Source organism: Pelophylax lessonae (assembly GCF_965119305.1).
Source record: "Pelophylax lessonae genome assembly, chromosome: 11".
Taxonomy (NCBI): domain Eukaryota; kingdom Metazoa; phylum Chordata; class Amphibia; order Anura; family Ranidae; genus Pelophylax; species Pelophylax lessonae.
The window spans coordinates 162486090-162497885 of NC_138778.1; the positions used below are offsets into that span (position 1 = coordinate 162486090).

At 41.1% G+C, this 11796-nt stretch overlaps 1 protein-coding gene across 1 annotated transcript in view; it reads right to left on the minus strand.

Annotated features, from left to right (window-relative positions):
- KRT222 (keratin 222) overlaps positions 1–11453 on the minus strand; it is a 71915-nt gene extending 60462 nt beyond the window's left edge. The window contains exons 1-3 of the mRNA XM_082272149.1: positions 11239–11453; positions 6429–6511; positions 4590–4746 (exon numbers count right to left, since the gene is read on the minus strand). Coding sequence (XP_082128275.1) covers positions 4590–4746; positions 6429–6511; positions 11239–11451 — 453 coding nt within the window. The 5' untranslated portion in view covers positions 11452–11453. The remainder of the gene's footprint in view (positions 1–4589; positions 4747–6428; positions 6512–11238) is intronic.
- Positions 11454–11796: the final 343 nt, after the last annotated feature.

Sequence of the window (11796 nt, forward strand, 5' to 3'; positions counted from 1 at the left end):
TGGAGCTGCAGCTCCAGGCCCCTACCTTTTATATAGGCCCCGGGTTGGCCATATTCACTGTTACCGCTCTTCTGTCACTTGTAAACACAGAAGTCTGGCTTCTATGCTCGCTTCCCCAGGCAGCACCCTCAGAACCTCCCCACACAGCGTGAAGGCCGGACAAGGAGGGACAGTTGGCGATGCATGGATGTGTTTATGGGCTTCAGAGACAGCATCCCATGTTGAATTAGGCATGCATGGCTGCACCCTTCCTCCTCTGGGTGCATGGCAAGGCACGGCCCTAAGGCCCTTCAAAATCCTCAGCACCAAGCCCATGATGCTGTTAATCCGGCCCTGGTCCTCCTCCACCGCCGCTTCCACCTACACCGCCCATAGGTGTGCGCAGCCTATTGCATTAAGGTGTGCACCCCAAAGTTGAAATACACATGCATGTGTTTGCCAGCAGGGAGAGTAATGTATCGGGGCCATGTACCTGTAGGCAAGGAGAAATAGAGCAGAGCAGGTCCCAGGGAGATCTTTCCCATCTCCTCACTGGCAATGCTATGTGCCCTAGGTGATTAGGGTGTGCCCAGGCACACCCAGCACACCCTGTGCGCACGCCTATGTCACCGCCACATCCACCACCACCTCAACCTCCCTCCTACTCCATATGGGCCTCGTCCTTCAGAGATGAAGAAGAACATTGTTTTATTTTTCTGTTTTTTTTTGTTGTTTTAAGTTATTTCCCTATCCACATTTGTTTGCAGAGCACTTGCCATGCTCTTAATTACGTTTTGCTGCCATTTGCAGCACTCTAGCCCTTTCCTTTGGTGTTTTAGAGCCATTTTAGTGCCTTAAAGTTCGGGTCCCCATTGACTTCAATGGGGTTCGGTGTCCGGGAAAAGTTCGGTAAAAGTCCGGGACACGGACCCGGACTTTTTTTTAAAGTTCGGCCGAACCCGTCGAACACGGACATCTAGGTGTCCGCTCAACCCTAGTGACAATACAAAAAAAAAGTAATCTTTTTTTTTTTTTCTTTTTTTATTAGATTTTGTTTTATGATTTATTTAACACACTGTGACCAGAGCAATATAATCTTACCATAGTAAAATTTTACTACTCTGGAGAAGTGATCAGGATTTTTTTTTTTTTTCTACACATTATGATTGCTTATAGCAATGAATTTCATTACTATAAGCAAGCATTTTACTAAATGAAATTGATTCATTCAGTTTGTTTTGCTGTGATTAGCTGTGATTCGCCACAGCAAATCACATGGTACAGATGGGCTGTGATTGTCCCTGTCTCTACCATGTGATCACTGTGACCAATCACAGCAAGCAACACAATTGTACACAATGGATTGCATGAAAGGAACCCATCCTTTGTTTACAATTGTCATGTGATCTGTTGTAATTGTGGGCGGTAGACTGATCAGTCATTGGCTGTGTCCGATAGACGCAGCCAGTGAAAGATCGCTTTGTCATAGGACGTCCACCCAGATCAACAAAAATCCAGCCTAGCCATCATTTTGCTATTGGCCGGGTGGGAACTGGTTAATGTTGATTGAAAGAGTTCAGTTCCTATTTAGGTAAGGTCAGAATCACCCAAGTGTCACCCATACTACTTCACTATAGCTACACTGGAACCCATTTTTTTGCAGGTTATTAGGAAAAAGGCTATATTATACAGTATACATATTATATATGTAGTGCTACCCCTATAGGGGCCACTGAGTAGATGCCCAGGGTTCTTTTCCCAACCATTGCCCTGTGGCCAGGCACACAATTCTGATCAATCTTTAGACTTATTAACCAGTCTAGGTGTATACTTTTTGATGCCTTAATGAAAACTTAACGTTGGATAGGTAGTGGGTAGTAGGAGACTCCAGTAACCTGTAGTAGCAAATTGAGGGCACTAAACGTTCTCCTTTAGAACTGTGAGCCAAGTCCTTGCTCAAGTAAATGACTGAGCATTGTAGTAGAAACCTGAGGAGATTAATCTTTCTTGGAAATTCAAGCAAACTCCTTTCACTAGGAATTAAATAAACTAAGCTCTTCAGGACATCAGACACAATGTCTCCATTTAAACATACTGATCTCTCTCACCATTCCTCTTTCAATATCTTCCAGACACTTTCACCCCACGATACCAGATTAGACCTCAGACGACAGCCCCTCAGTCAGCTTCAGCAAACTCTCAGCAAAGACAAAGTAAGCCTGCAGCTCGCCCAACTGAGGCCTCAATAAACCTTAGGCACATGACAGAATTGCCTAGGGGGCAAACAGCCCCCCTAGGCTGTGTTCTCCTCCTCAGGGAAAAAGACCCCTCTGCTCTCAGTCTCATAGTATTTATACACACTCCCAGCCACCACCTGGGCACTTTTCCAGGTCTGCATAAATATTCAGATGCTGATTAGACTCTTCATGCCAACTATCTTCCAGAACATTTCTGGACAAACGGGGAAGCAGTTAATCCTCTGAAACACAGAAAAGACCAGAACAATCAAACACAGCCACACTGATTACAGTGAGCCAGAACTAAATATGCCTAGCAATGAAATGCAGCTCCATGGCATACAATGGGCCAGAACTAAATGTACCTATCTAGGAGGGTGCTACATATGATATACAGTGGATTCCAAGACTTGGTGAAACTCCATCAGAGAATGTGAAGAAGCAAAGGGGAGCACCCAATATTTTTAGAGCATGGAAGCACCCATGCTCTGCATTGACAGGTTCTCTTAATTGACAGAACCTAATAATTCCAGGCTGTATTTGTAAGATAAGAAAAAGATAAATGGATACATAGGATTTTTCTAGATAAGTACGTTTTTATTTTTCTATAAAGATTTTTTTTTTTTTTTTAAGTAAACGTCAGTAGAATAGTATGCAGGTGCTCACTACTGACCTTCTTCAGAAGGAAAAGTGCAATATAGTCAGGACTCCTTATCTTTTTTTTGGGCTTAGTGACCCCAAAAGCATTGAAGTCAGGGATATTCATGACAGCTGGGCAAATTGAATTTTTAGAAATTGATCAGCAGTGGTATTCACTGTATTGCTCTCCTTTTTTCCATTTAAACAAAGCTGTCTCCCAAAAATAATGCTTTTCCAAGTAGCAGCTTACTAATTACCAATGTTCCCCATGAACCTGTACATATCTGTAGTAGTAATACGCTGTAATTCTAAATTTTCTCAAGGCATAGTATTATTCCAGGCACAGAACAGTACCCAGATCTTTAACTCTGTGCATCTACAAAGCAGTGATGGGAATTTAAATACAAGTTGGCCAGGATCCATCTAGACTAGGATCTGACAGGTCGCATTAGTAAATGTCACTAAAGTAGGTTCCTATTATGTGAAAGCATGGAATCTCCATTGACATCTTTCTTAAAATAAAAATATAGGAATTTTCAGTGAGCACATTTTATAAATTATTATCACAGTACACTCCTTAAAGAATTTCTTCCTATAATTTTCACCGTTTAGCATGCTTACTCATTCATGATTTTGTAATTGTATTAAATGCTGAGTTTAGTAAATTAGCCACAAGAAGCCAGGTAGATAAGCAACAGCTCTGTCTAAAGGCAAACTCTGGGCCGACTGAAAAAAAAAGTCTCCCTTCAGGTGTAAAAATAAAATAATTAACCTCCTCTCAGTTGCTGTCCCCCACTGTAATAAACTTTCTGTCTCCTAATCCAAAAGACTGAGGGCTTCCTGTGAGTGCAGGCCCTAACAATGGCACCTTGTACGTACGTACGTACAATAATGCAGTGGTCAGTGAAGAGTTGTCAGCTCCACCCCCTTCATCATCAGTGGGAGAGAGAGACTACAGCCTGAATATTTATTGAACTTCAGCCAATGCCTGGGGAGGTGGGCCCAGAAGGTGGAGAAGAGTCCATAAATAGCCTGGGTCCTGTGCAGCAAAAGTTCCTAGATTCAGCCTGCTGGAGGAGACCCCTGTTGAGGAGCCTTGCCAGCCTGAAGACACAGACGTCCCAGCTGAGCATAGCTGGGGGGCTTATTTGCAAAAAAACTCAAAAAGGTCAACAGAGAGCTCATGGGATAGAGATGGTGGGAAGCTGTGGGGGAGAATCCAAGTTGTCCAAGAGGAGATGTGAGTCTACATCTCCAATACTAGGAAGAGCCTGGAGGGATATCGGCAGGAGGGAACCGATGATCCCGATGGTTGAATGAGTACAAGCCCCCATTGATGCAAGGGTGACAGTGAGGTATTTGGGACTGTAAGTTAAGTACAGGTCGCAGGCAGCTGGAGATTGAATGGGACTTTGCTGGGAGAGTGCAGACAAAGTTGTGCAAGGATTTCAAGAGTTGTGCAGAACAGACAGAAATTTAGTATTCCTTAAGTTGTTCCACTTCAAGCTTTACAGTCCGGGGGTATACCATGCTCCCTATTCCCATCCAAGTTCATCATTCTCCAATATATACCGTACTCAAAAAGAAACCCCTGGCCTGATTCTTAAGCCAAAGGAAGAACGCTAAAAATGCAGTGTGCCTGGCTGTGCATGCTATGATTTGGGGAAATAGGCCCAAATAACCAGCGGCTCTTGTGGGAGTAGCGCTACAAACACTAGGGAGAGAACCACTTACCTCTTGATGACACAATGACAAATTTGTTTTCTCTGCTTCTTTATCTGCAAAAACCATCTTCAAATCTACGATATCCTGTGTAAATTCCTCCGCCAGTGTTCGCAGATGTTCATTTTTTCCATTAAGCAGCTTCACTTCAAAAGCTTCTTGATTAACCCTAAATAAAGAATTAATTTTCAATGCTGGTGGAACTTTTCTCAACTTTTTAAAGATATTTAAATGGTTCTCTGCCATTCTCTGCAGAGTAGGAAATAATAATCTTTGCTTATAGGTTTTTTGGAACTTATTTTGAAAAATGCCTTCTAGGGTAGGGAAAGGCGTGGGTCTCCGTAATTATGGGTATTCCTATTTTCCCCAATTGGGGGCACATACAGAAAAAAAAAAAAAAAAAAAACCTGATGGAGGCTCTAGCCTTTCCACACTTTGTCCAAAACGTAACAAAAAAATAAAAAAAGTTTGTCTTGAGTTCTTAGAAGGACATAAGAAAGGTGTCACTGTGTCACTTTGCAATTAAATTCCCCAATGGCGGCATGACACTACCTTGGGATGCAACACCACCAATTAGGTTTTTAAATAGCCATGACATTTGAGCCAAACAGAGACTTCTGGTTGGAATATGTCATCACTTGATCTACCAAGCGATATAAGAGGCAACATTATTACTTATATTTTATCTCTTATCCAGGTAAACCCAACATTTTATGTATGTAGGTGGCCATGGATAACGGATGATCCAAACTGATACAGGCATTCAGGGCTAGCTGAAAGGCCTAGAGAAATTATGGAGCCTTCCGGTAGATAATTCTGGAGCAGTAACTGTTTATAATATTTTTTAAAAAACATTAATAACAACAAAGGACCTAAAATCAATATATGAATATAATGATGAATATAATTCATCAATAGATGAATACAAAAATCAATAGATGAATATAAAAATATGCATTGCTAGACCAAAGTTAAACTACATCTTGGTTAGGATCTAGAATACCATACATTTCCTCATTTTTTGTATGGCATTAAATTGAATTTTTTTTTTTTCAAAGATATTGCAATGTAACTCGTGTATTTTGTTTTTTTTAATTTTTTTAAATTTTTTAACCCCCAAGTAAAAGTGAGAAAAAAGTTTACAGTGGAGTTGACCTATATGACATTTTTCAAAATGAGGTTTAATGTAGGCCTGTTGGATTGGCAACAGTGTTGTTGCTGATGCAATAGAATTCCAAGATTTACCATTATTTACAGTGGACCTGTGCCTAGAGCAGTGATGGCAAACTCCAGATGTTTTGGAACTACATTTCCCATGATGCTCACCTACACGGCATAGTGCATGAGCATCATGGAAAATGTAGTTCAAAAACATTGAGCATCATGGAAAATGTAGTTCAAAAACATCTGGGGTGCCAAGGTTCGCCATCACTGGCCTAGGGGAATAAAAGCCGCGCTGGCTGTAACTGTAGGTCTGTACACACTTTCTGAAGTCTGGAGAGATTCCCTAGTCAACCAATCTTGGAGGGGTGAATCAGTCTTCCAAAATTTTTAGAGAATCGGAGTTTCAAGTAATGTTTCCCATTTCTTATCTATAGACATACACATGCATGCTTGGCTGATCAGAAGGTGGATGTTTATGGAAAGATCTTTTGCCAGTTGGATTGCGCCTCCATGCCCACCTGACATCTAATATCTATAGGTGGCTTATATGGTGGCTTTTTCTCTACACTCTTTTGTTTACAGTTTTACATTCCATTGATAATGAAATAGAAATAAAAAAAGCATTTTCAAGCCTATAATATGATAAACCTGTCATAATATTTTATATTTAGGAATACAATGCCATACCTTTGTTTAAGCAGTGTCAGATCAATGTTGTAATTGTCAATTGCCGTAGATGTCTTTGCATTTTCTGCGGCCATTGTACATATCTAAAAATAGAAAGCCATTATTATTTTATTAAATATGTTTTTTTTTTATAATCAGTATTGACAAATACTTATGATCATGAGTAGTCCTAACACACATTAGTAGTTTAAGCTTATTTCCATGCAAATTTCATTTTTAATTTAAGTGTGTTAGTGGCTTTAGATTGTGAACCTTTTTACCACTTGCCGCCAAATCACATACCTGGTACATCATTTTGCTTCAAGTGGTTGTACCGGGGTGATGCCTGCAGCTACCGTTTTTTAGAGCCGACGGTCGGCTTTCTTGCAATGACAACTGACGTGGCTAAGCAGCTGCTCGGCTGTTATTACAAGCAGTGGGAGGGGACATTGGGCTCTCGGTCCAACCGGGACACCAGAGCAACCAGCCAGCACGTCCCCTGGCTGGTCGGAGACCCGAAAAAAGCCGGAATCGGCCTTGATCTGGTCTCACATATGGTAACCCATAAGCAACGTCATGACATCACTTCCAGTTTACTCGGGAATCAATGGCACCAGTTTTAAAAGAAAATCAAAAGTATTAAAAAATGCTGATCTTGGCATTTTGAATGCTTTCAAGTGCAGAGGAGGGGTGTGGGTTCTTACAGACCCCAGATTCCTCCATAAAGAGTACCTGTCACATGCCTATTGCTGTTACAGGGATGTTTACTTTCCTTGTGACAGCAATAAAAGTGATAAAAACTGTGTAAAAATAAAAATAAATAGTAAAATAAATAAGAAAAAAAAAATGCCCCATCTGTCTGTGCTCATGCGCAGAAGCGAGCGCATACAATACGTAAGTTGCGCCCGCATATGTGAACAGTGTTCAAACCACACATGTGAGGTATCGCTTTGTGGTATTGATTGTTAGAGGGAAAGTAATAATTCTAGCATAAGACCTCCTCTGTAACTCTAAACAGGTAACCTGTAAAATTCTTTAAAACGTCGCCTATGGAGATTTTCAGGTACCGTAGTTTGTCGTCATTCCACAAGCATGTGAAATTTCAAAGCATGACATGTTAGGTATCTATTTACTCAGTGTAACATCATCTTTCACATTATATAAAAAATTGGACTAACTTTGCTTTTATAGAAGAGTGACAAGAAGGAAGCCATTGTTGAAAGAAAGCCATAAGAAGTCTCGTTTGCAGTTTGTGAGAAGCCATGTGGGGGACACAGCAAACATGTGTAAGAAGGTGCTCTGGTCAGATGAGACCAAAATTGAACTTTTTGGCCCAAAAGCAAAATGCTATTTGTGGCAGAAAACTAACACTGCACATCACCCTGAACACCCCATCGCCACCCTGAAACATGGTGGTGGTAGCATCATGTTGTGGGGATGCTTTTCTTCAGCAGGGACAGGGAAGCTGGTCAGAATTGATAAGAAGATGGATGGAGCCAAATACAGGGAAATCTTAGAAGAAAACCTGTTAGAGTCTGCAAAAGACATGAGACTTGGGCAGAGGTTCATCTGCCAGCAGGACAACGACACCAAACATACAGCCAGAGCTACAATGGAATGGTATAGATCAAAGCATATTCATGTGTTAGAATGGCCCAGTCAAAGTCCAGACCTAAATCCAATTGAGAATCTGTGGCAAGACTTGAAAAGTGCTGTTCACAGACGCTCTCCATCCAATCTGACAGAGCTCGAACTATTTTTCAAAGAAGAATGGGCAAAATGTCACTCTCTGTATGTGCAAAGCTGGTAGAGACATCCCCAAAAAGACTTGCAGCTGAAATTGCAGTGAAAGGTGGTTCTACAAAGTATTAATTTAGAGGGGCTGAATACAAATGCATGCCACACTTTTCACATATTTATTTGTAAAAAAATTTGAAAACCATTTATAATTTTCCTTCCACTTAACAATTATGTGCCACTTTGTGTTGGTCTATCACATAAAATCCCAATAAAACACAACGTTTTTGGTTGTAACATGAAAAAATGTGGAAAATTTCAAGGGGTGTGAATACTTTTTCAAGGCACTGTATATGGGATTCCATTTATCTCGATGATACTCAAAACTGTATACCTACTCCTCTAATTTGGATATCTGCATTGACCACCATTTATCATTAAGACAAATGTAGGCATGCTGACCTCTGGCATAATCAAGGCATGCAAGGAGGCATGAAGGTCTTGGATGGGCAACTCTGGCCTTATTCATTACTTATTTGTACTTTTTTTTTTTTCTTATCACTGACTTATTTATACATTTAAAATATAATTTCATTACCTACAATCAGATGAATGATTTAAGTACCTTTAACATATAATTACATTTCAAAACTTCCATATAAAAAGTGTCATAGCAATTTAGGGCGTAATTACTGAATGGGCTGACTCCTCCACTGTAAATGATGTACAGGTAACGTCAGTGTTGTGAAATCATCCTGCATTTCCTACGATATGAAATCTGGCAATGCCTATTGTTTGACATGCTTTGTCTAACAGGAGGATTAGGAGAGCAGAAAATCATTAAGGAATAGCCTACTAATTATTAAGAGAGACACTTAATGATTTCAGCTCCAAGGTGTGACATTCTTTGTATGTATTTAAAGCTGTATTTGGTAGTCTTGCTCAATAAAAGGATTAGTCCACCCAAGACTGTTTTTATAAGTTATTTGTAGATGGTGGTTTGCTGAATCAGCCGCTGGAGTCTTATCTTTCAGGGAGAAGCAATGAGATCTTCTAAATCAAAGCTCCCACCTTCAGCCCTGCCCACAATGGAGTTTTACTTGAAAGCTGAACTCCAGGCAAAGTAAAAATCTTCCCGTGCAATGAAGCTAAAAGTAAAAAATATATCTAGAGCAGGGGTATCCAAACTTTCTAAACAAAGAGCCAGTTTTCTGTCCTTCAGACTTTTGGGGTGCTGGACTGTGGCCATTGGGAGTGAACATTCTCCTGCCATCAGTGGGAATAAACAGAGCATCTTTGGCATTAAGGGGAGAAATAGTGCCCCATCATTGATGTCAGTAGAAGAATAGTGCGCCATCATCATTAGTGTCAGTGGGAGGAATAGGGACCCATTGTTGGTGTCAATGGGAGGAAGAGTGTCTTGCATTAGTGGGAGGAATAGTGCACAATTAATGGTTTCAATGGGAGAAATAGTTCCCCGTTGTTGATGTAACAGGAATTTTGTGGCCTTTGTAAGTGTCAGTGGAAGAAATAGTGTCTTGCATAAGTGGGACGAAAAGTGCCCCAGGGGCCAGATAAAAGGGCCGCATTTGGCCCCCGGGCCGCAGTTTGGAGACCACTGATCTGGAGAAGTGGATCCTCCACTCCTCTAGTTTCCTCCATGCTACAAGGCCTGTCCCCACAGCCTCTTCTCTCCTATGCTCTGGTGGTCGGATGCCCCTGACATTATCAAGACCAATGTAAGGATGCTGAGGAACAGCCTACCGCCAGATATTAGGAGAGTGTCATTTGTCAGGGAAGCGGGTATCAGGTAAGTAGACCTGCTTAAACAATAAAAAAACAAAGGGCGCAAATGCCTAGTGCATTATCTCAAACACTTTAATAGAGGATAAAAGGTAGAAAACTCTGACAAAGAGGGCACGTCCCCTGAAACATGTCAGCTGGTACTATCATCCACTTGAACCTGAGGATTTCTACGACAGGCTTACCTCTGGCTCCTGGGTTTCATAAATTGCTAGTATATGCACTGGTTTTGTCAGCATAAATATTTTGTATCTTTTCTCCTCTATTAAAGTGCTTGAGATAATGCACTAGGAGTTTGCACCCTTTGTTTTTTGTTGTTTGTGCAGTTACAAGATTCCCCAATTTTTAAGAGGACTGCAAAGTCTGGTTCATCCAGTCCGAGTTGCACAGTGGTCACCACTATTAGAAGTATTGTGTTCAGTTGCTTTAGGAACACTTAGGCCCCTTTCACATGGGTGGACCAATCGCCGCCTTTCAGTTTATTTGGTGGACCCGATCAGACCATCCATTGCTCTCTATGGAGCAACATATGTAAACGAATATGTGTCCGTTTACACCCGCCGGCATCAGATCCTATCCGCTAAAACAGATGGATGGGGGATCCATTCCCCATCCATCCGACTGCCCATAGAGTCCTGTCCTGTCCTGTCATCTGCTTGTTCAGCGGGGATCAGCGGACAGATTCCCTGCTGAGCAGGCAGATCCACTGGTTAAGAGAATGAGTGCTCCAGCAAGAGGTAAAGGGCCCCAACTCCAAGCAGGACATTAGTTAATTCTTAACTGGCCAGTGACTAGGTCAGAGAATGAGACTCAAAAATAGCTTATTCTTCATTCCATACCTTTGTTTACTATGGTTTTATCTGACATTGCCTGTGCCACTAGTTGAGTAGTAGGCTGTAGGTAAGTAGGTGAGTAGCAGTTACTGTTCTAACCATGTCTGTGTTAAATTGACGCTGCTCATTTACGTTTAACCTCAATTTCCCCTCTGTGTAAATTTAGGCTTGAGCTACTGAGCTTTGCAAACATCCATTTTTTACAACTCGGATGAGGAGAGCCTGGAAATTATGAAGTGTGAAGACAGCTTCACATGCTGGTTGCATTTGAAATTCCAAAAAATCAGAGAGTTTTTATATTGGACCCTTGTAACCATCTGTTTACCAGATCAATGTGTACCTGGTCATATACATGAGGAGATCTTGTGATTCAGTTGCACCGGAAGCCTGTCATTCCATGCCTCTGGCCCATGATGTTTAGGCCTCATACTCTACAAAAATAAACATAGAGCTCTTACTGAATGGAGAAGTTCTTCACTCTCTTGTTCTTTTTCTTTCCAGTGAGTGACCTGCGGATCTATTTTTTTCATCTTCTCCTCTATTTTCATTTCCAGTGCATTGTTGGACAGTTCCAGGTGATAACAGTGTTGAATAAAGCTCGCCAACCTTTCATTGAGCTGTCTCAGTGTCTCCTTTTGATCTGGTAGCAGGAAATTCTCCTTCAATGACATCTTGATGTCTTGAGGTGCTGAAATTCAGAGAACCCTGTTAATGAAGGATATCTCTTATGTGAGACATTTTCTATTAAAGAGTACCTGCTACATAAACACAGAAACACGCAACAGAGATACAGGATCTAAACACTAGTTTATGAGTAAATACCAATACACAAGTTGAGTTTATAACATAGGTGTTTTCAGCCTTATGTTCATTTTTTGTTGCGATGAAAGGAAAATCTGCTGAGATGTATCACCCTCCAAGTTAGTGTAGGTTGCAAGATAAATTTAGTTTAGCTCCTCTATAATAAGTAGATCAGGGGTTGATTGTTTTAGTCTGCTTAGTGTTTCAAATGCTGC